Genomic DNA, 20718 nt, shown 5'->3' with positions numbered 1-20718 from the left:
AATGCCCATAAAAAATAATAAAGGAGCAAAAACAAATTTGTAAAAAAAATGACTAATACCCTACCCCCACACACAGCTAGCAGTAGTAGTACTCTTGTATGCAAATCCTTTTCTGAGTATTTGTTAAACACCACACTATTAAAAAAAAGTACAACAGACATTAAGAGATGTAAACAGACACAAGAAACACATTAAAATTAAAACAGCATAAAACAGTGCCCCAAACTCAGTATTTTATGTATTCTAATTTTAGTACCTCTCTAGCTGATTGTGTAAGAAGTAATCTATCACATTGTATGCATTAGCTCAGTCATTGTGGAGATAAAAAGGTAAAGCCATCCTGGAACAGGAAACCAATATTCTTCCTGTTTAATCAACAAATCTAAAAATTTATTCTTTTCATCTATTTACTCTTGTTCTTGTCCACCACAACATGGTGCTCCACATGTTCCGCACAGTTTTATGACAAAGAGAAATTTTTCATGAGCCATTTTTGTATCCCCACCCCCTTAAAGAAAGAGGGAGGAAAAACTGTTTCATACAGAAGGCGTTAGTTGTATGAATTAGAACTGCCACCTAAGTGTGGGCTAATGTAACCAAGAGGGATTTCACCTACATCCATTCAGTCAGTTTATGGGGGTTTAAAGAAATTCCAAAGAGTCATCAGAAGAGGAAAAATAAAGGTAATGCTTTTTGCCACACAGGTAGAATCTTTGAAAGTATGTGTAATATGTAAAACATTTTGACACCCCCATCATATTTTTCCAGAATTAAAAGTATAAATTGCTTCTCTTGTTCTAGAACTTCCTATCTGCCTCTCTAATCACTACTCACAGTAACCTCAACTCCTGCCACAATGTACAAGATACAACTCTTGTCTTGCATTGCACTAACTCTTGCACTCGTTGCAAACGGTGCACCTACTTCAAGCTCTACGGGGAACACAATGAAAGAAGTGAAGTCATTGCTGCTGGATTTACAGTTGCTTTTGGAGAAAGTTAAAGTAAGTTTATTTTCTGTCTTACTCAAATTATTACATTTAATTTTTCTAACTGGAATCTGCTTTTTAAATAACAATCTGTTATGCTTTCTCAGAATCCTGAGAACCTCAAGCTCTCCAGGATGCATACATTTAACTTTTACGTGCCCAAGGTTAACGTAAGTACAACTTTCTATGTTCAATTTAATTTTAGTAAAACTGAAAGTAATGTGAAAATTTACACACTAAGTGGATTAGTAGCACCTCATCTGAGGAGAAGAAATAGTAACTTCAGTATCTTTTTAAAAAGAATCTCAAGTTTGATAATGGGCTTCTGAAAAATGGCTTTGCAGTTTTTTAAAAATATATACTTACGTATATTTTGGGGTAGAGGAAATGGGAAAAAAGGAATAATATTCTCACTTTATTGCTGGGATGATATTTAAAAAGATTGTGTTGACTTACTTTTTTATTTAAAAATATAAAACTCTGGAGATACTTGAGCATATCACTTTACCATTCAAATTAGCAAAACTGATTTCAGAGGGCCCATCTGAAAAAATCCTTTATTGTTTTAGGAAGGATTCTTAAGGATCTTCCTTCAAGAGGCAGTATAGCACTAATCCATAGCACAGATCCTAGGGCAGATTATTTAACCTGAAATCTCAGCTCTGCCATGTCCAAGCTTTTGTAACCTTGAGCAAGTTACCTATTCTCTTTGTTGACACAGTCTCTTATGTAAATGATAATTGTATATACTTCATACACTTTTGTGAGAATTAAGGAATAAATGTAAAGTACTCAAAATAGTGCCTGGCATACGAGAAATGCCATATAAGCAGTAACAATTAGAAGTAATAATAAGGACAAAATTCTTCCTGGAGAGTATAGAGTAAAAACTGGGACTTACACATCTTTTATGTCAATAAACCTAGACACTTCTGATGCTATATGACTTATATTCCAAGACTAAAAGTTCTATTTGGTTGTCTGGGGATTCAGACAGATAAGCATCATCCAAGCTCCTAGAGATATACTAGGTGTGTCAAGTTTCCTAGTTGTTATGCCAGTCAAAGGTAATGGCCAAGACTCTGATCCTGGAAAGAGCTTGTCCTTGGGTGAATAGCCCATAAGAAAAGTGTGTTTTAAGGGTCATGGGTGAATTTCCATTGATCACCCTCTTTCAACTTTGAGGAAATTAGATATCAGACTACCCTTTGAGACTTCCCTGATGGCTCAGAAGGTAAAGAATCTGCCTGCAATGCAGGAGATCTAGGTTCAATCCCTAGGTCAGGAAGATCCCTTGGATAAGGGCATGACAACCCACTCCAGTTATTCTTGCCTGGAGAATCCCATGGACACTGGGGCCTGAGGGGCTAAGGTCCATGGGGTTGCAAAGAGACATGACTGAGCGACTAACACTTTCACTTTCTTCACCCTTTTTTTCAAACTGCCCTTTTAAAAGATGAAAAGGAAATAGAGATGCTCCTCTATTATGACTCTAATCAGAGTCACATAACTCTTACTTCCACTAGCATAAAGACACTAGACTATTTTGAGGGAAAGAGCTCCAAGTTCATGTCAAAAACTTAAGCCTTAAACTTGTTAATTTTTAGTAGCAAGTTGAAAGGGCATTAGATGAAAATGTCATAAGATGTACGTGGTGTATTCCTACCTCTCTCTCTAAAAGTGAGGTAACAGATTATGTGCAGGGTGGCAGAATTCTTTGAAATTTAACAGTTTCTAAATGACAACACAAAATCTATCTGAAACTAAAAGTAATGTGATAAACTCCATTCATTTCTCCATTTTACAACTATTCCATGTTTGCAAAAGAATTTAGAGAGGTACAAAAACATTTAATTCAAAAGTTGTTATGATAATGCTATAAAGAAAAAGAACTGACATCTAGTTCTGGCTCCTGGATAATCCCACGGGCAGGGGAGCCTGGTGGGCTATGGTCCATAGCATCGCAAAGAGTCAGATGTAACTGAGTACACACACACATACACACCACCTGGTCATGTGGCCTTGGGGAAGACACTTAAATTCTGAGATTTAGTTTCCTTATTTGTAACATGGTGATAACACAGTGTATTATGTATGTCAAAAGGTGGCTGTGAGACTTAAATGGACTTATTTAGGACAAAACACTTTGAAATTATAATATACCATAGAAATATGAAATATTATCATTATATATATGAGTATGTATATGTGTGTACTTGTGTGTGTACATGTCTAAATCAGGGAGCCTATCCAAAAATCCTTCAAATACTTTAAGCTTTTATTTGATTGAGATGTTATGTTTAACAATGCATCTTACTATAATTTTTATAGAAAAGTAAAAAATTAAGATGTAGTTTTATGGGCCTTGCTATATCAAGCCATTAGTAAGTAGTCACAATTAACTAATCTATAAAATGTTGCGATTGTGACAGATTGCATCCAAGAGCTCCCTCTGTCCCTAACATTCTATGATTCATAACTCTTACATTATTAAAATATTAGAATCATAGAATGTGAACCTATACTTCCAAATTATGACTACTCTTGGCTCTAATAACTTCTAAGCAGACTGGAAAAGAATTCAACCTATACTGGTAATTTGCATTTGGGTGCAGAAATGTTGCCTTTTTTGCAAAGCCAAATTAAGCTGAAATTAATGACTTGTTATTTGTTAACTAACAGTTAATGCTAACTATGGGCAGCTAAACTCTAATTTTTCCAGTCTTATAACGTAAACTATATTGATCCATCTTTATAGTAATGCTGAGAAACAGAATTGGTACAAACTATATACTGTCTCTATTAATAAAATAAATTTTGATATTAATTTGTGATTCTGACCTTTAGTCAGGGAAAATTGATCTGATAATTACTTTTACTACTATTCAAGGCTACAGAATTGAAGCATCTTAAGTGTTTACTAGAAGAACTCAAACTTCTAGAGGAAGTGCTAAATTTAGCTCCAAGCAAAAACCTGAACCCCAGAGAGATCAAGGATTCAATGGACAATATCAAGAGAATAGTTTTGGAACTACAGGTAAAATATTACTATATTTGTTCTCCTGGAAATAAAATAAATGGAAGGGCATTTTAACATTGTGTAACATTTTGTATTTGTGAAGTACTCATGCATTTAAAGTCCATTATGAATATAAGTCATTTTTATGTTAGGTGACAAATTGTGGATATTGGAAGTGTAAGCTAGAGGGCTTCTATCTACCATCCACTCAGGGACAAGCCCCTACCAATGCACTTTGTCACCCCTCACATTAACACAAAACTGGGATTGGGAGAAGATACTGAATTGAATTTCAAAGAAAGGAGACAGGTGTCATTATATACAGTAAGTCCTCTACATATGAATTTTTAAGTTGTGGACTTTCAAAGATGTGAATGTGCATTCACATGTCCAATCATAAAAGTTAGTGCACGTGTCTGGCATACATTGTCACTTTCCTGCATCCTCTACAAGTGATTGTGCTTTGTGTACTTTATTGTGTAGTACTGTATAGAGTACAGTAGTAGTGGGTATCTTTGTTTCAAGCCCAGGATGTCTAGAAGCAAGTATAAAAGCAGCAGTATATAGCTGACTGTGTTAAGTTGGGTACCTAGGCTAACTCTGTAGGACTTACAAACAAAATTCAACTTACAAACCTGCTTTTGGAACAGAACTCATTTGGATGTAGGGGACCTACTATATTTTTAGGACCTACTATATTTTTAAATTTTTTCAGATCATCTTCCAGAATAGCTAATTCTGATTACCCAAAATACTTTTTAAATGGGGTTTTCCTATCATTTGGTAGAAGAACTAAGAGATTTGTTTAAAAAAATGGCAACCAGTAAAATGGCCAATGGACCAGATAATTAACTTTTTATTTAGAGGTAATACTCACTTTCAGGACCTTAAGAATTTTAAACACATAGGAAGCATGAAATATACAAGGAACTTGGGCGATGTGAGAGATTCATGGCTCTCTTTCCTCATCCATCTGTCAAAGTACAAAATTCATTAATTAATAGACATCCTAAATAAAAAGCACAAGTTAAATTACAGCTTGTATGTCACTATCTGGATATTACAACATACACTAATTTAGGCACATAATTTTGGTCATTTGAAGAAAATGTAAATGTTAATATGTTTAATATACTTGAAAATAAAGGCCATAACTCTATAAGACTTGAACTGAAAATAATTGTATATAAGGTAAACTACTTTGAACTAAAAATTAAAATGTTTTCTTTTATAGGGATCTGAAACAGGATTCACATGTGAATATGATGATGCGACAGTAAAGGCTGTAGAATTTCTGAACAAATGGATTACCTTTTGTCAAAGCATCTACTCAACAATGACTTGATAACTAAGTGCCTCTCATTTTAAACTATCAGGCTTTCTATTTATTTAAATATTTAAAATTTATATTTATTTTTTGATGTATGTTTTCCTACCTTTTGTAACTATTAGTCTTAAGATGATAAATATGGATCTTTTAAGATTCTTTTTGTAAGCCCTACGGGCTCTAAAAAATTCAGTTAAATTATTTATCCTAAAGTATTTATTTTTATATTGACTTTTTAAATATAATGTCTATGCAGGTCATTGACTAAAATTATTTAATAAAGTTGATGAATAAAAACAAACTCAGATTATTTGTCATTCTGGGAATAGCACAGAATAAGGAAAGTTCTGTAATATGGCCACAGGTATATACTGTAAAAATTTCCCCAAGCAATTTTGGAAGAGATATTCATGTGGAAGCCTATTCAGTAAAGAATGAGAATTATTGAGATATTCTGGGAAGTTATTAGATAATGACCCTAAAGGATCCTGTAATTCTGAAACTCCAATGTGAGTCATCAGTCAGAATGGGGACTTAGCCTGGTGAAATACTAGCTTGAGTCCTTCTCCGGAGGGCTCAAAGGGATCACAAAGCCTCCTAGCACATCTCCATAGCACTATTCCAGGGAGCACAGTTGACTGACAGTCTCTAGCTACTGCCATTTGCATTTAAATTACATGGGCAACAGAATATCTTAACTGTCTCATCCCAGGGATCTATCAGTTTTACTGCTCTCTGTCCTCATTAGTCTGGAGAGTACTTGATCATCTTACTATTTCAAAGAATACCATGCTGGTCAATGACTTTGGTGCTGTTATGTTAACTGGATTTGCTGACAAGAAACAAGTAGGAGTAGTACACGAATAAGGCAAATGTGGGGTAGAAGAAGGGCAACAAGTTCAGGGATGTGGCACAAAAATGAAGTTTCTAAGGGTCCAGTAGTGTCTTGAACGTTAGGAGTTTCCTTTAAAGTAGAGGACAAGATTCTGTGTCTTGAAAGGCCAACTGCAAAGAAGTACACAGCTTGGTGGGCCTCTGGAATCTGAAAGTGTGCTATATACACTATACTGACCCATTTTTGAAGGGTAACTCTATAAGGCTGTCAGTTTTCAGTAAAGCCCCCAGCAAGAAAGGGCTATATTGCAGGTCCAGGCCTCAATTCAAGTTCCTCAGCCACATGAGATATATGACCCAGAAGACCCAGTGGTATTCAAAGTGTTTGTGATAGAGGTGTTGTTAAAAGCCTCTAGAAAGTCCCTGAAAGATAATGACCACACAGTTCTATAGTTTTTAGAGAGACCACACTCTACTCTGCATATAATTCCCCATTTAAAAGCAAAATCCTGGTAGAGACCAATGTCTGACCACAGGACACCAAATGATTCTGCAACCTGAACTGCCCATCATGAACTAGTTATTAACTGATGGACTGAAATATTTAACACTGGGCAGCACAGCAGCATTTCACTATAAAATGCAAGTGAGTAGGCCTAAAGAGATCCAAGAGGGACAAGTCAACTTCATAAAGAGGCAGTTTAGATTCTCACAGTACCTGGTTTAACCCCTCTCCCTTAGCCCACTCCTGTGGCTTCTTGGGGGAGTTCTACAAGAGAGAAAAGAGCATGGTTCACAAACAGATCTGTGCTGGATGCTGGTGTCAGCCAGAATGGATGATCCCAGGAGAATAACCCTATTCAAACTTGGTTGCCCGTTTCATGTTTAAGGAGAAATGGACAGAAGTTTGGATCTAGAATAGACTGACTTGTGGAAAGTGATGAATGAGACTGCCAGATGACTGGGTATATGAAGAAAAAATGTAAAATTAGTGACAAGAAGTTCTGGAGAAGAGGTATGTAATGGCTCTCTTTGAATGGGCAGAGGATCTGAAGATATTAATGAAGGCTTTCATTATTCAGGTGGACAAGATGACCCTTTCTGAGGATGTCAGCCAGTTTTTTTCCTTGGCCAATCCAGTGCTTATTCAATAGGTCCACAAACAAAATTCTATGGTAACAAGTATGGAAATAAAAAAAGAGCTCAATAACATGGTTGTTCACTTAGAAATGCTAACCTGGCTACTGCCACTGTGAGTACTCAAGCTCCCCAAAGCAAAGTCAATGCTGAGTTTTCAGTATAGCACCATTCCCTAAAAGAATCAGTTGAGATTGATTATACTGGACCTCTCCTACCATGGCATGAACAGTATTTTGTCCTCAAAAGGACAGATTGATGTTTCAAACACAGATTTTCTTTCTTTTTTGCCTCAAGTGTTCTACAGCACCACCGTTAGATTTACAAAATGTCTTATCCATCACAACACTGCCTCCAACCAAATCACATAGTATGGCAAAAGAAGTGTGGCAATAGGATCAAGCCCATGGATTTCACTGCTCTCTCTACAGGCTCTATTATTCAGAAGCAGCTGGCTTGGTTAGACAGAGAAATGCCTTGTTGAAGATTCAGTTAGGACATCTACTTGGAAACAATATTGTGAGGATCAAATGAAGAATGCTCTATTAGTGTTAAATTAGCAGCCAATATATTTTACAGTCTCCCCCAGAGCCAGAGAACATAGGTCTAGGAATAAAAAAGTACAAGTAAAAGCAGTCCATCTCATTATTATACTAAATGACTCATGTGAAAAAAATTTTATTTACCTCCCATTAATGAAATCTTAGCTTAGTTGATTTTATGGTCCTACTGCTTAAAAGGGCAGGAATATTAAATTTTATCAGAAAACTGATTAAATGGGAGCTGAGACTACCTTTTGGACATTTAGGGGCTTTTCACGCAGTTGAACCAACAGGTACATATTGGACTAGCAGAGTAACTGATTTGATGACAAGAGGAAATCAATTTCCCACTATACAACAAAGGCAGCTGCTACATAATAGGTAACACTATTTGGAACCCTGGAAGCTCAGTGGGGCAGCACTTAACTTCCACTTCCCAATTGTACTGGTCAGTGGAAAATTGTACCGATCCCCAAAATGCAAGAATACCAAAGACTTGGATTTCACAGAATAGAGAATTTGGAGTTTACCACTAGGTAAAGAATTCTAGGACACTGACAGTGGAGAAGGACATGCACTCACCTTCTCCCGTGAGAACTCCAAAATTGCAACTCGCTCCTGAACAACCATCAACAGGAAAATGTTGGACCCCACCAAAAAAAGGTACCCCATGTCCAAGGGCAAAGGAGAAGCCCCAACAGGATTGTAAGAGGTGAAAAATCATGTTTAGAATGAAAACCCCATACCCGCCAGAGATGCTCGGAGGGCTCAAACAAAACCTTGTGCACACCAGGACTCATTCATCCCACAAAGGCTGAGCCAGACCTGCCTTTGAGTGTTTGAGTGTCTCCTGTGGTGGCATGGGTCAGCCACCAGTGGCCTGCTGCAGGGACAGGGGCTCTCTGGCTGCAGCAGACCTGGAAGGAATGCCATGTGGCCTAAGTCCCCTTGGAGGAGGTTGCCATTAACCCCACCATAGAGCCACTGAGCAGATGACCTACAGACTGGAGAACAATTATACCAAAGAAGTTCTCGCACTGTTAAGAAAGTTCTAGGAGCCACAATAGATTTCCCAACCTGGGGATCCAGCAAAGGGACTGAAAAACCCCAGGGAATTTGACTTTGGAGGCCAGTGGAATTTGATTACAGAACTTCCACGCAACTGGGGAAACAGATTTTGGAGGGCGAAAATGAAACCTTGTGCACACCAGGGCCCAGGAGAAAGGAGTGGTGACCTCACAAGAGACTGAGCCAGACTTGCCTGTGAGCAGAGGTGTGGATCAGTAGTGGCCTGCCACGGGGTCAGAGGCACTGAATACAACAGTGCTAGCATAAATCTTTTTGAAGGCGATCCCGTAGTTTGGCTTCACCCCATCAACAAAAAATTGGATTAAAAATTTACTGAGCATGGTCCTGTCCATTAGCACAAGACCCAGATTCCTCCCATCAGGGAGCTTCCACAAGCCTCTTACCCTTATGCATCAGAGGGCAGACAGAATGAAAACCACAATCAGAGAAAACTAACGAAACTGATCACATGGATCACAGCCTTGTCTAACTTAATGAAACTATGAGCCATGCTGTGTAGGGCCACCCAAGATGGACGGGTCATGGTGGAGAGTTCTGACAAAAACGTGGTCCACTGGAGAAGGGAATGGCAAATAACTTCAGTATTCTTGCCTTGAGAACCCTATGAACAGTATGGCAAGGCAAAAAGATATGACACTGAAAGATGAACTCCCCAGGTCGGTAGGTGCTCAATATACTACTGGAGAAGAATGAAGAAATAGCTCCAGAAAGAATGAAGAGACAGAGCCAAAGCAAAAATGACACGTAGCTGTGGAAGTGACTGGTGATGGAGGTAAAGTCTGATGCTGTAAAGAACAATAGTGCATTGGAATCTGGACTGTTAGGTCCATAAATCACGGTAAATTGGAAGTGGCCAAACAGCAGATGGCAAGAGTGAACATCAACATTTTAGGAATCAGTGAACTAAAATGGACTGGAATGGGCAAATTTAATTCAGATGATCATTATATATACTACTGTGGGCAAGAATCCCTTAGAAGAAATGGAGTAGCTCTCATAGTCAATGCAAGAGTCTGAAATGCAGTGTTTGGGTGCAATCTCAAATATGACAGAATGATTTCTGTTTGTTTGCAAGGCAAACCATTCAATATCACAGTAATCCAAGTCTATGCCCCAACCACTGATGCCAAACAAGCTGAAGTTGAATGCTTTTATGATGACCTACAAGACCTTCTTGGAAGAAAAGCCATGACCAACCTAGACATATTAAAATGCAGAGACATTACTTTGCCGACAACGGTCCATCTAGTCAAAGCTGTGGCTTTTCCAGTAGTCATGTACGGCTGTGAGAGTTGGACTATAAAGAAAGATGAGCACCGAAGAATTGATGCTTTTGAACTGTGCTGTTGGAGAAGACTCTTGAGAGTCCCTTGGACTGCAAGGAGATCCAACCAGTCCATCCTAAAGGAAATCAGTCCTGAATATTCATTGGAAGGACTGATGCTGAAGCTGAAACTCCAATACTTTGGCCACCTGATGCGAAGAACTGACTCATTGGAAAAGACCTTGATGCTGGGAACGATTGATAGCAGGAGGAGAAGGAGACGACAGAGGATGAGATAGTTGGACGGCATCCTGGACTTGATGGACATGAGTTTGAGTAGGCTCTGGGAGTTGGTTATGGACAGGGAAGCCTGGTGTGCTGCAGTCCACGGGTCACAAAGGGTCGGACATGACTGAGCAACTGAAGTGAACAAGGTCTTCTAGAACTAACACCAAAAAAAGATGTCATTTTCATCATAGGCGACTGGAATGCATAAGTAGGAAGTCAAGGGATAACTGAAGTAACAGGCAAGTTTGGCCTTGGAGTACAAAATGAAGCAAGGCGAAGGCTAACAGAGTTGTACCAAGAGAACACACTGGTCATAGCAAACACTCTCTTCCAACAACACAAGAAATGACTATACACATGGATATCACCAGATGGTCAATACCGAAATCAGACTGATTATATTCTTTGCAGCCAAAAATGGAGAAGCTCTACAAAGTCAGCAAAAACAAGATTGGGAGCTAACTGTGGCTCAGATCTTGACTCCTTATTGCAAAATTCAGGCTTAAATTGAAGAAAGTAGGGAAAACCACTAAAACATTCAGGTATGACCTATATCATCCCTTATGATTAAACAGTGGAAGTGACAAATAGATTCAAGGGATTAGATCTGATAGACAGAGTGCCTGAAGAACTATGGATGGAGGTTCGGGACACTGTAGAAGAGGTGGTGCTCAAAACTATCCCCAAGAAAAAGAAATGGAAAAAGGAAAAATGATTGTCCAAGGAGGTCTTACAAATAACTCAAAAAAGAAAAAACGCAAAAGGCAAAGGAGAAAGGAAAGATATACCCATCAGAAAACAGAGTTCCAAAGAATAATAAGGAGAGATAAGAAAGCCTTCCTCAGTGATCAAAGGAAAGAAATAGAGGAAAACAATAGAATGGGAAAGACTAGAGATCTCTTCAAGAAAATCAGAGATACCAAGGGAGTATTTCATGCAAAGATGGGCACAATAAAGGACAGAAACAGTATGGACCTGCAGAAGCAGAAGATACTAAGAAGAGGTGGCAAGAATACACAGAAGAATTATACAAAAATTATCTTAATGATCCAGATAATCATGATAGTGAGATCACTCACCTGAAGCCAGACATTCTGGAGTATGAAGTCAAGTGGACCCTGGGAAGCATCACTACGAACAAAGTTAGTGGAGGTGAAGGAAATCCAGCTGAGCTATTTCAAATCCTAAAAGATGATGCTCTGAAAGTCCTGCACTGAATATGCAAACAAATTTGGAAAAGTCAGCAGTGGCCACAGGACTGGAAAAGGTCAGTTGTCATTTCAATCCCAAAGAAAGGCAATGAATGCTAAAGAATGTTCAAACTACTGCACAATTGTACTCATCTCACAGGTTAGCAAAGTAATGCTCAAAATTCTCCAAGCTAGGCTTCAACAGTTTGTGAACTGAAAACTTCCATATGTTCAAGCTGGATTTAGAAGAGGCAGAGGAACCAGATATCAAATTGCCAACATTTGTTGTATCATGTAAAAAGCAATAGAATTTCAGAAAAATATCTACTTTTGCTTTACTGACTATGCCAAAGTCCTGACTTGTGTGGATCACAACAAACTGTGGAAAATTCTTAAAGAGATGGGAATACCAGACCACCTTACCTGCCTCCTGAGAAATCTGTATGCAGGTCAAGAAGCAACTGTTAGAACTGGATATGAAACAATGGACTAATTCCAAACTGGCAAAGGAGTACATCAAGGCTGTATACTGTCACCCTGCTTATTTAACTTATATGCAGAGTACATCATGGGAAATGCTGGACTGTCATATGAAGCACAAGCTGCAATCAAGATTGCTGGGAAAAATATCAATAACCTGATATGCAGATGATACCACCCTTATGACAAAAAGCAAAGAGATACTAAAGAGCCTTTTGATGAAATTAAAAGAGGAGTGTGAAAAATCTGGCTTAATACTCAACACTCAGAAAACTAAGATCATGGCATCTGGTCCCATCACTTACTGGCAAATAGATGGGGAAAAGAGTCATAGACTTTATATTCTTGGGATCCAAAATCACTGCAGATGGTGACTGCAGCCATGAATTTAAGACACCTGCTCCTTGGAAGAAAAGTTATGACAAACTTAGCATATTAAAAAGCTTTGCCGACAAAGGTCGTGTCCGACTCTGTGCGACCACATAGACGGCAGCCCACCAGGCTCCCCCGTCCCTGGGATTCTCCAGGCAAGAACACTGGAGTGGCATTTTAACACATGCACAAGTGAAATATTTGACAACAAAATAACTAAGGGCAAAAGATAAAATAATGGCATTAAAATGTTATATTAAAAACTTGTATTATTTGGGAGGTGCTAAAAGAATGAAGTTTAGGTAGACTGTAGTAAGTCAAGTTTGTATACTAAAATATATGGTAACCTCTAGAAGAATAGTATACTAAAAAGTAATAAAGGAGAAAGTATAATATTAAAAATATACCTTAAAAAGATAAGAAAAAAGGAATTAAGGGAAACTATAGGAACAAAGAATAAATGAGACAAATAGAAAACAAATAGCAAGAAAAAAGATTTAAATAAAATTCTATCAATAATCTTATTAAATATAAATAAACTAAAATCTCCGATTTAAAAAAAAAAGATTACAATTTAAAATAAAAACCAATCCTAACAAATGTATTGGAAGTTTGGAGTTAGAGATGCAAACTATTATATATATAGAATGGATAACAAAGTCCTACTGTGTAGCACAGGGACCTATATTCAATATCCTGTGATAAACCATAATGGAAAAGAATATGAAAAATAATGTAAAAAAAGTTGATCCTATTACATTTTTTAAAAAGATATAAAAGTAATCATTTTAACAAACATCTATTGACTACCAGTTTAAAACAAACCAATCCTAAATATACAGATTGGTTTAAAATAAACCAATCCCAAATATACAGTTTATTAAAAAAAATACTTCAAATAAAAAGACAAAAAAAGGTTAAATGTATAAGGATGATAAGGATATATAATGCAAACACTACTCAAAAACAAATTTAAAAATCCCCTGAAATATAGAGCTAGCTTTATTAATTTTAAGAAGGGGACATTAAACAAGATTTATAATCAGAGATAAAGAGAAGAATTTCATAATGATACAAGACTTCATTCCACAAGAAGATTTAGTAATTCTAAATCTGATTCATCAGGTAACTCCACGGTTTCAAAACGTATAGAAGACTTCTGCTTCCAGTCTTGACAGAGCAATTAGTACCAGACTAATCTTTCTCTTATAAATAACTATTAAAGTAGAGCATCAAAGAACAAGCAGCAGAAAATGTGATGCCTAAGAAACCAGACATAAAGTTGAGCCTTACACAGATCATAGCAGCCTCATGGAGCTCAAGAATCAGAGAATTTCAAGGTTACTGAAGCAAGTGAAATCTGTGGCACAACATACTGGAAATATAAGATAGTGGTACAGAGAAGGTGCTACAGAAGTATGTATAGAAAATTCATTCACTCATTTGTTCATTATTTTGTTGAATACTAAGCTGTGTCTATTTTAGTAGTGAGAGTCCACAAGACTAGACAAAGAGAAGCTAACAAGCAAAGAATGTATACTGAAAAACTGACCTAAACAAGCACTGAAACTTCCATAGAATTAGAATAAGCTCCATTTCCAACAAGCCAGACTAGAGAAACTTGTTGAACAACTTGGGAATTTCGTAGAAGCCCTAGAAAGTACCTTAGAAGTTGGACTAATTTCTAGAAGGCTTAAAAGCAAGCCTTGAAAGGTTATTCACAAATAAATTAATTCCATTCCAAAACAAAATTAAACATTGTCTAAAATAAGCCAACAAAACACAGAAAGTCAACAATGCAGCTTCAATAATATCCAGCATAAAGCAATACTGAAGGAAAACGTGACCTATAACCAAGAGAAAAATAGCTCAATAGAAGCAGAAAAAAAAAAAAATGACAGAGGTGATGGAATTAGCTATTATAAATATGTTCAAGATTTAAAACTCAAGTTGAACACAATGAGGGGACAAATAGGGAATCCAACAGAAGCGGAAACTATAAAAATGAAAACTATTTAAAAAAAACCTTCAAAAATGAACCAAAGTCCTAAAACAGAAATGTTAGAACTGAAAAAAAACATGAAATTTAAAAATTCACCAGGTAGACTTAACAAGAAATTAGACACTGAAGAAGTTCAATGAACTTAAACACATTATCCTAGATAAACTATCAGAACAAAGAACAAAGAAAAAAGTAAACTCAATGATTCACTGGATAATATCAAGTGATTTAACATATATGTAAATAGAAGTACCAGAAAAAGAGGACGGAAACATATTTTGAAGAAGTAATGGTCCAAAGCAATGGAAATTGAATCTATAATTTAAACATTCCTGTAAAGATGGTACAAAACAATGGAAATTGAGTCTGTAATTTAAAACATTCTCATAAAGAAACTCCAGGCCTAAACAGCCTTTCTGTTACATTCTTTTATATATTAAAAAAAAATACTAACAATATTATATAAGCAATGTGAAAGTATAGAAAAAGAAGGGACGCTTCAAAAATCACTCTATTTTTGTTGTTGTTGTTGTTCAGTCGGTCAGTCCTATCTGACTCTTCGCAACCCCATGGACTGCAGCACACCAGTGCTCCCTGTCCTTTACCATCTCCCAGAGTCTGCTCAAACTCCTGTCCATCGAGTTGGTGATTCCATCCAACCATCTCATCCTCTGTTGTCCCCTTCTCTTCCTGCCTTCAATCTTTCCCAGCATTGGGGTCTTTTCTAAAATTACTTCAAAAATCACTCTATTAAGCCAGCAAATCTTGACACCAAGCTAACATTTTCAGTTCAGTTCAATTTCAGTCTCTCAGTCATGTCCAACTCTTTGTGACCCCATCAACTGCAGCACACCAGGCGTCCTTGTCCATCACCAACTCCTGGAGTTTACTCAAATTCATGTCCATTGAGTCTGTGAGGCCATCCAACCATCTCATCCTCTGTCATCTCCTTCTCCTCCCACCTTCAACCTTTCCCAGCATCAGGGTCTTTTCAAATGAGTCAGTTCTTCACATCAGGTGGCCAAAGTATTGGTTTAAGCTTCAGCATCAGTCCTTCCAATGAATACTCAGGACTGACTTCCTTTAGGATGGACTGGTTGGATCTCCTTGCAGTCCAAGGGACTCTCAAGAGTCTTCTCCAACACCACAGCTCAAAAGCATCAATTCTTTGGTGCTCAGCTTTCTTTGTAGTCCAACTCTCACATCCATACATGACTACTGGAATATTTTAAGAAACAGCAAACAGAAGCCAATAACTCTGCTAAACACAAATGCAAAAACCTTTAACAAAACATTAACAAAAATAAATATTATATATAAAAGGTAATATATGTGACTACATTGGATTTATGCCAGGAATATAAAGTTGATTTGATATTTTTTAAAAAAATATATAATTCATCACATACAGAAAAAAAGAGAAATTCATATAGATTACATGAATCAATGCAATTGATGCATAAAAATCAGTTAAGGAAATCAAAATAAAAATAACAGTGTTCAGAAAACTAAGAAGATAATTTCCTTAACTGAATACCTTTATCACAAAACTAGAGACAATATGTTAATGATGAAAAATGGACCACTTTCCTCCTAAGTTTAGGACTAAGACAAGGGTGCCCATTACTATTTCTATTCAATGGTATAGTGGCTGCTGCTGCTGCTAAGTCACTTCAGTTGTGTCTGACTCTGTGCGACCCCATGGACTGCAGCCTACTAGGCTCCTCCGTCCATGGGATTTTCCAGGCAAGAGTACTGGAGTGGATTGCCACTGCCTTCTCCAAATGGTATGGTGGAGGTTCTAATACATGTAGTAAGACAAGGAAGAGAAGTAAAAGAGAAGAAGAAGTAAAATTAGCATTTTTCATAGATGTGATTGTAAAAATAGAATGTCCAAAAGGATCTGAAACTACATATATTAGAATTAATGGGCGAACATAGTAAGATTACTAGTAACGAGCTTAGTATACAAAAATGTCAACTGTAGTGTTATATGCCAGAATCAGAGAATATTTTAAAACAGTGCCATTTGCAATAGCACCAAACAATATCAAATGACTGAGAATAAATGTTATAATATATATATATCTTGAAAAGAAATATGAGAAATTAAGACTTAGATAAATGAAAGGATCTACCGTGTTCATGAATTTAAGACTATTAATTCTTCCTAATTTTATCTTCAGAGTTAATGCAATATGTTTGTGGTGGAGGGGATGGTATGAAACCAAAAATGTAAAGCTTAAATTTATATGGAAATACAAAGAGTGTAAAATAGCCAAGACATTCTTGAAGAAAACCAAAGCTGGAGGGCTTGCATTACCAAATAACAAGACATTAAAAAGCTCATAATAATTAAGCATAGTTGGACAGAGCAGCAGAAAAGAATAATACCAACATATATAAGGTTATGGGAGAAGGCAGTGGCACCCCACTCCAGTACTGTTGCCTGGAAAATCCCATGGATGGAGGAGCCTGGTAGGCTGCAGTCCATGGGGTCGCTAAGAGTCAGACATGACTGAGTGACTTCACTTTCACTTTCCACTTTCATGCATTGGAGAAGAAAATGGCAACCCACTCCAGTGTTCTTGCCTGGAGAATCCCATGGACAGAGAAGCCTGGTAGGCTGCAGTCCATGGGGTCTCACAGAGTCGGACATGACTGAAGCCACTTGGCAGCAGCATATAAGGTTATATCAAATGTACAACTTAACTCAGTGGGGAAAGAATAGTCTTCAATAAATGCTACTAGACTAACTGGATACATACATATTTTTAAAATCCGTAAGTATTATGTCCGAAAAAAGGGAAAATAATAAGTATTGACAGAATGTGGAGAAACTGATTCCCACAATTTGTGCACTGACAGGAAGAATTTGAAAAAAGATGGAGAAATGCATCTTCAAGATGGCAATGCAGGAAATTCCTGAACTTACCTTCTCCCATGGACAGTCCTAATCTACAGCTATAACAGAAAAATTTCCTCTGGAAACAAAACTAAAAATCAGCAAAACGATTTTGCCCTTCACATTAGGTAAATGAGAGGGATGTCACATCAAAGTGGGTAGGAAAAATGAAGACATAATTTTACCACAGCTTCCATCTATTGTGAGGTGATCAACAACCAGGAGGGAACTAAAAAACCTGAAGCTTCTCACTGAGCAGCAGAGGGTTCATACCCCATACTGGATGCTGCAACTTTTAAGACCAGCACCAGGGTTTTGAGTTCTTCGAATACCTGAAACAGACCTTCAAACATTTGAAAACAATGGTGCTTGTACCCATGAGACTCGAGTTGTGGCAAAATGTGGGCTTCTGTACAGATTCACCTACTCCAAGGCCCAGTGCAGAAGCAGTCCTTTGCAAAGTGCCTAGACTCTACATAAATGAGATTCATGTCCTAATTTTAAAGCACTGGTCTGAGGGGGAGGGCCCTGTTAAGATACTTTTCCAGGAACAGAGGCTGGTGGGAACCATTTTCCTGCTTCCATTCTGATTTGCTAAAGCCAGAGGACACCACTCACCCTCCCTCTGCTGTGCTTCAGAATGCCAGTATCTCCTGGAGGGGAGATTCCATACACACCTGCTGCCCTGGGATTTTTATATCTGGTGACCCAATTTTCATGGCTCCCACACAGGGGATACCCTTTGACCACCTATCTCTAGAGACTAGGCATCTATCACACAGGGCACTGGACATGTTTCAGACTGAAATAAATACTCAGTCTTTCTGACAAAGAGGCCCATTCCCTTGTCCATGAACTCTGGTCTCAGGAGAAGGCTTCTGGTTTGACACACTTATAGGGATCTACAGAGGTGTTCTCAGGGAACGCCAATGGATGCAATCTTCATGCTCTCCCTCTGCCTCAATTCAACTCACTCATATCTTAGAAAAGGGAGCTCATACCCTTCTCTAATGCTCTGGTTTTTGCAGCTGCCACCCTTGATTGTCTGAATGTGGGAGTGGGGTGAGATTGGAGGCAGGCTTGCATTCTTGGGTACCACAGGACTGTAACATTGGAGAGACAATTCATGGCAGCCCACTCCCGAGGCACTACACAGAAAGAAGACTGAAATATAGCCCCAGACTTCCTGTGAAAGATGCCTACTTGCTAGTCCTGGACTTTTGGCCTTAGGTATAGGCTTTGGGTTTGGCACACTTCTAGCAGGAGTCCCCAACACCTGCTTCCGCCACACCTGCTGCAGCCTGTTAGGAACTGGGTTGCATAGCAGAAGGTGAGTGGTGGGAGATTGAAGCTTCATCTTTTGCTCCCCATCATTCACATTACTGGAAGGACTGCTGTTGAAGCTGAAACTCCAATACTTTGGTCACCTGATGCGAAGAGCTGCCTCATTTGAAAAGACCCTGTCGCTGGGAAAGATTGAAGGCAGGAGGAGAAGGGGACGGCAGAGGATGAGATGGTTGGATGGCATCACCAACTCAATGGACATGAGTTTGGGTAAGCTCTAGGAATTGGTGATGGACAGGGAGGACTGGCGTGCTGCAGTCCATAGGGTCGCAAAGAGTAGGACATGACTGAATGACTGAATTGAACTGAATTGAACTCACATTATTGCCTCAACTATCTGCTTACTGCCTGAAACATCCCTCACCCCACCACCACCATCCATGGAAAAAATGTCTTTCATGAAACCAGTTCCTAGTGCCAAAAAGGATGGGGACCACTGATCAACAGGATATGAAGGTGCTCTCAGGAAATGAAGGTCAGAGAAATTCACCTTTGTACTCTCCCACAGCCCTGCTACAGTTCAACGGTATCTCCCTAGAAAGGAGCTTATATACTCGTCTGGAGCCCTGATTTTTATTAATGCTGCCCAGGGGACATCTCCAGATTGTCTGGACCTTGGGGGGTCAGTAGGGCTTAGGGTCCCACAAAACTATATATATTTGTATACTTTAACTGCTGCTGTTTGAGGCTTTGGATTACAATCAGCCTAGATTCTATGCCCTGAGATCTCCCACTTTGGGACACCCAATCTTGGTATACTCCCATTTACTGGGATGTATTAAAAAAGGCTTCTTGGATGATCAAAACTAACATTACAAATTAATATATGCAGTGCAATTTAAATTACTACTCAAAGTAATTCAAAGATCTTAAATGGCAATATCAACTTTCTAGAAATAGTACATCTTTTTAAGCTCTACCATCATGTAACAATATAAATTATAGCTTAGAAAATAATCCCGATTTAAAATACCATAAAGAAAGGGATTTCAGGCTCAGGAGAATTTTTATCAACAGAAACATGCATGTTATTTGTAGAAACAAATACTGTTCTGGTAGTCAGGACGTTCTTTTGGTACTACTAAAACTATTAAGCTAAACAAAAATATTTTTGACATACATTATAACACAAGAAGTGACAGAGTAGAAACGTGTACTTTAAATCAACTTAATTTATAGTATGGTATCAGGGTCAAAAGATTTCTAAAGAGGAAATTCTCATGCTTCCTGTTTACTTAACAATATTCTTTCTCCTTTCTCACATCAAAGAATAGTCATCTTATCTAGGAACCATCAATTTCAGCTCATTCTCAAAGAAAATAAACTTGCATTTGAAAGTCACAGTGATCCTTCATTAACTGTTATTATGAAGTGAAGCTGGACAACATTCATATCCAGTCCCCATCAATATTTTTAAAGTATTTATTACCTATTACATGTACATATTATCCTAAAATTATTTTTCACAAATTTCATCTAAGGTTTTCTTAAAATAATGCTCACTTTACCTCATGTGCAAAATGAAATATAATTATCTAAAAATACTTCCCAACTAAAAAATTGTAAGTTTCTGTAACATATAATTAAATGTCTGTTCTACCTTAATAGGCAATTACTTAATATATGATCAATACACTTTTTAAATTAAAATGTTTAGAATACTGCTTTTTAACTTTTTCATACCATGGCACAGATAAAAAACTGGTGTTACTGAACATGAGAGTAAATAATGGGCTGACTAAGGACAGAGTCAACTGTCCAGGCTTCAGCTGTCACTGGACCTGAGGTCAATTCCTCTCATGAGCACACCAAAATCATAACTATTTACACAGCAATCACTGATGAAAAAGACTGGAACCTACCAGAAAAGATCTTCTACAACTTAAGACATACAGAAGGAACAAGATGAGTAGGAGGGGAGGATTTTCAATAGAGTC

At 37.7% G+C, this 20718-nt stretch overlaps 2 protein-coding genes across 2 annotated transcripts in view; one reads left to right on the top strand and one right to left on the bottom strand.

The window, feature by feature from the left end:
• The first annotated feature begins 850 nt into the window (after positions 1-850).
• Positions 851-5602, top strand: IL2 (interleukin 2). The gene is given in 4 exon segments (NM_001290855.1): positions 851-1003; positions 1096-1158; positions 3879-4025; positions 5242-5602. Coding segments are annotated over 4 exon segments (468 nt in total). The 5' UTR covers positions 851-856; the 3' UTR covers positions 5353-5602.
• ADAD1 (adenosine deaminase domain containing 1) overlaps positions 4846-20718 on the bottom strand; it is a 78166-nt gene continuing 62293 nt past the window's right edge. Inside the window, exon 13 of the mRNA XM_025268019.2 lies at positions 4846-4980. Coding sequence (XP_025123804.1) covers positions 4973-4980 — 8 coding nt within the window. The 3' untranslated portion in view covers positions 4846-4972. The remainder of the gene's footprint in view (positions 4981-20718) is intronic.

This window comes from Bubalus bubalis, chromosome 17, assembly GCF_019923935.1.
Source record: "Bubalus bubalis isolate 160015118507 breed Murrah chromosome 17, NDDB_SH_1, whole genome shotgun sequence".
NCBI classification, from domain to species: domain Eukaryota; kingdom Metazoa; phylum Chordata; class Mammalia; order Artiodactyla; family Bovidae; genus Bubalus; species Bubalus bubalis.
This window is presented reverse-complemented; position numbering and strand designations above follow the sequence as displayed.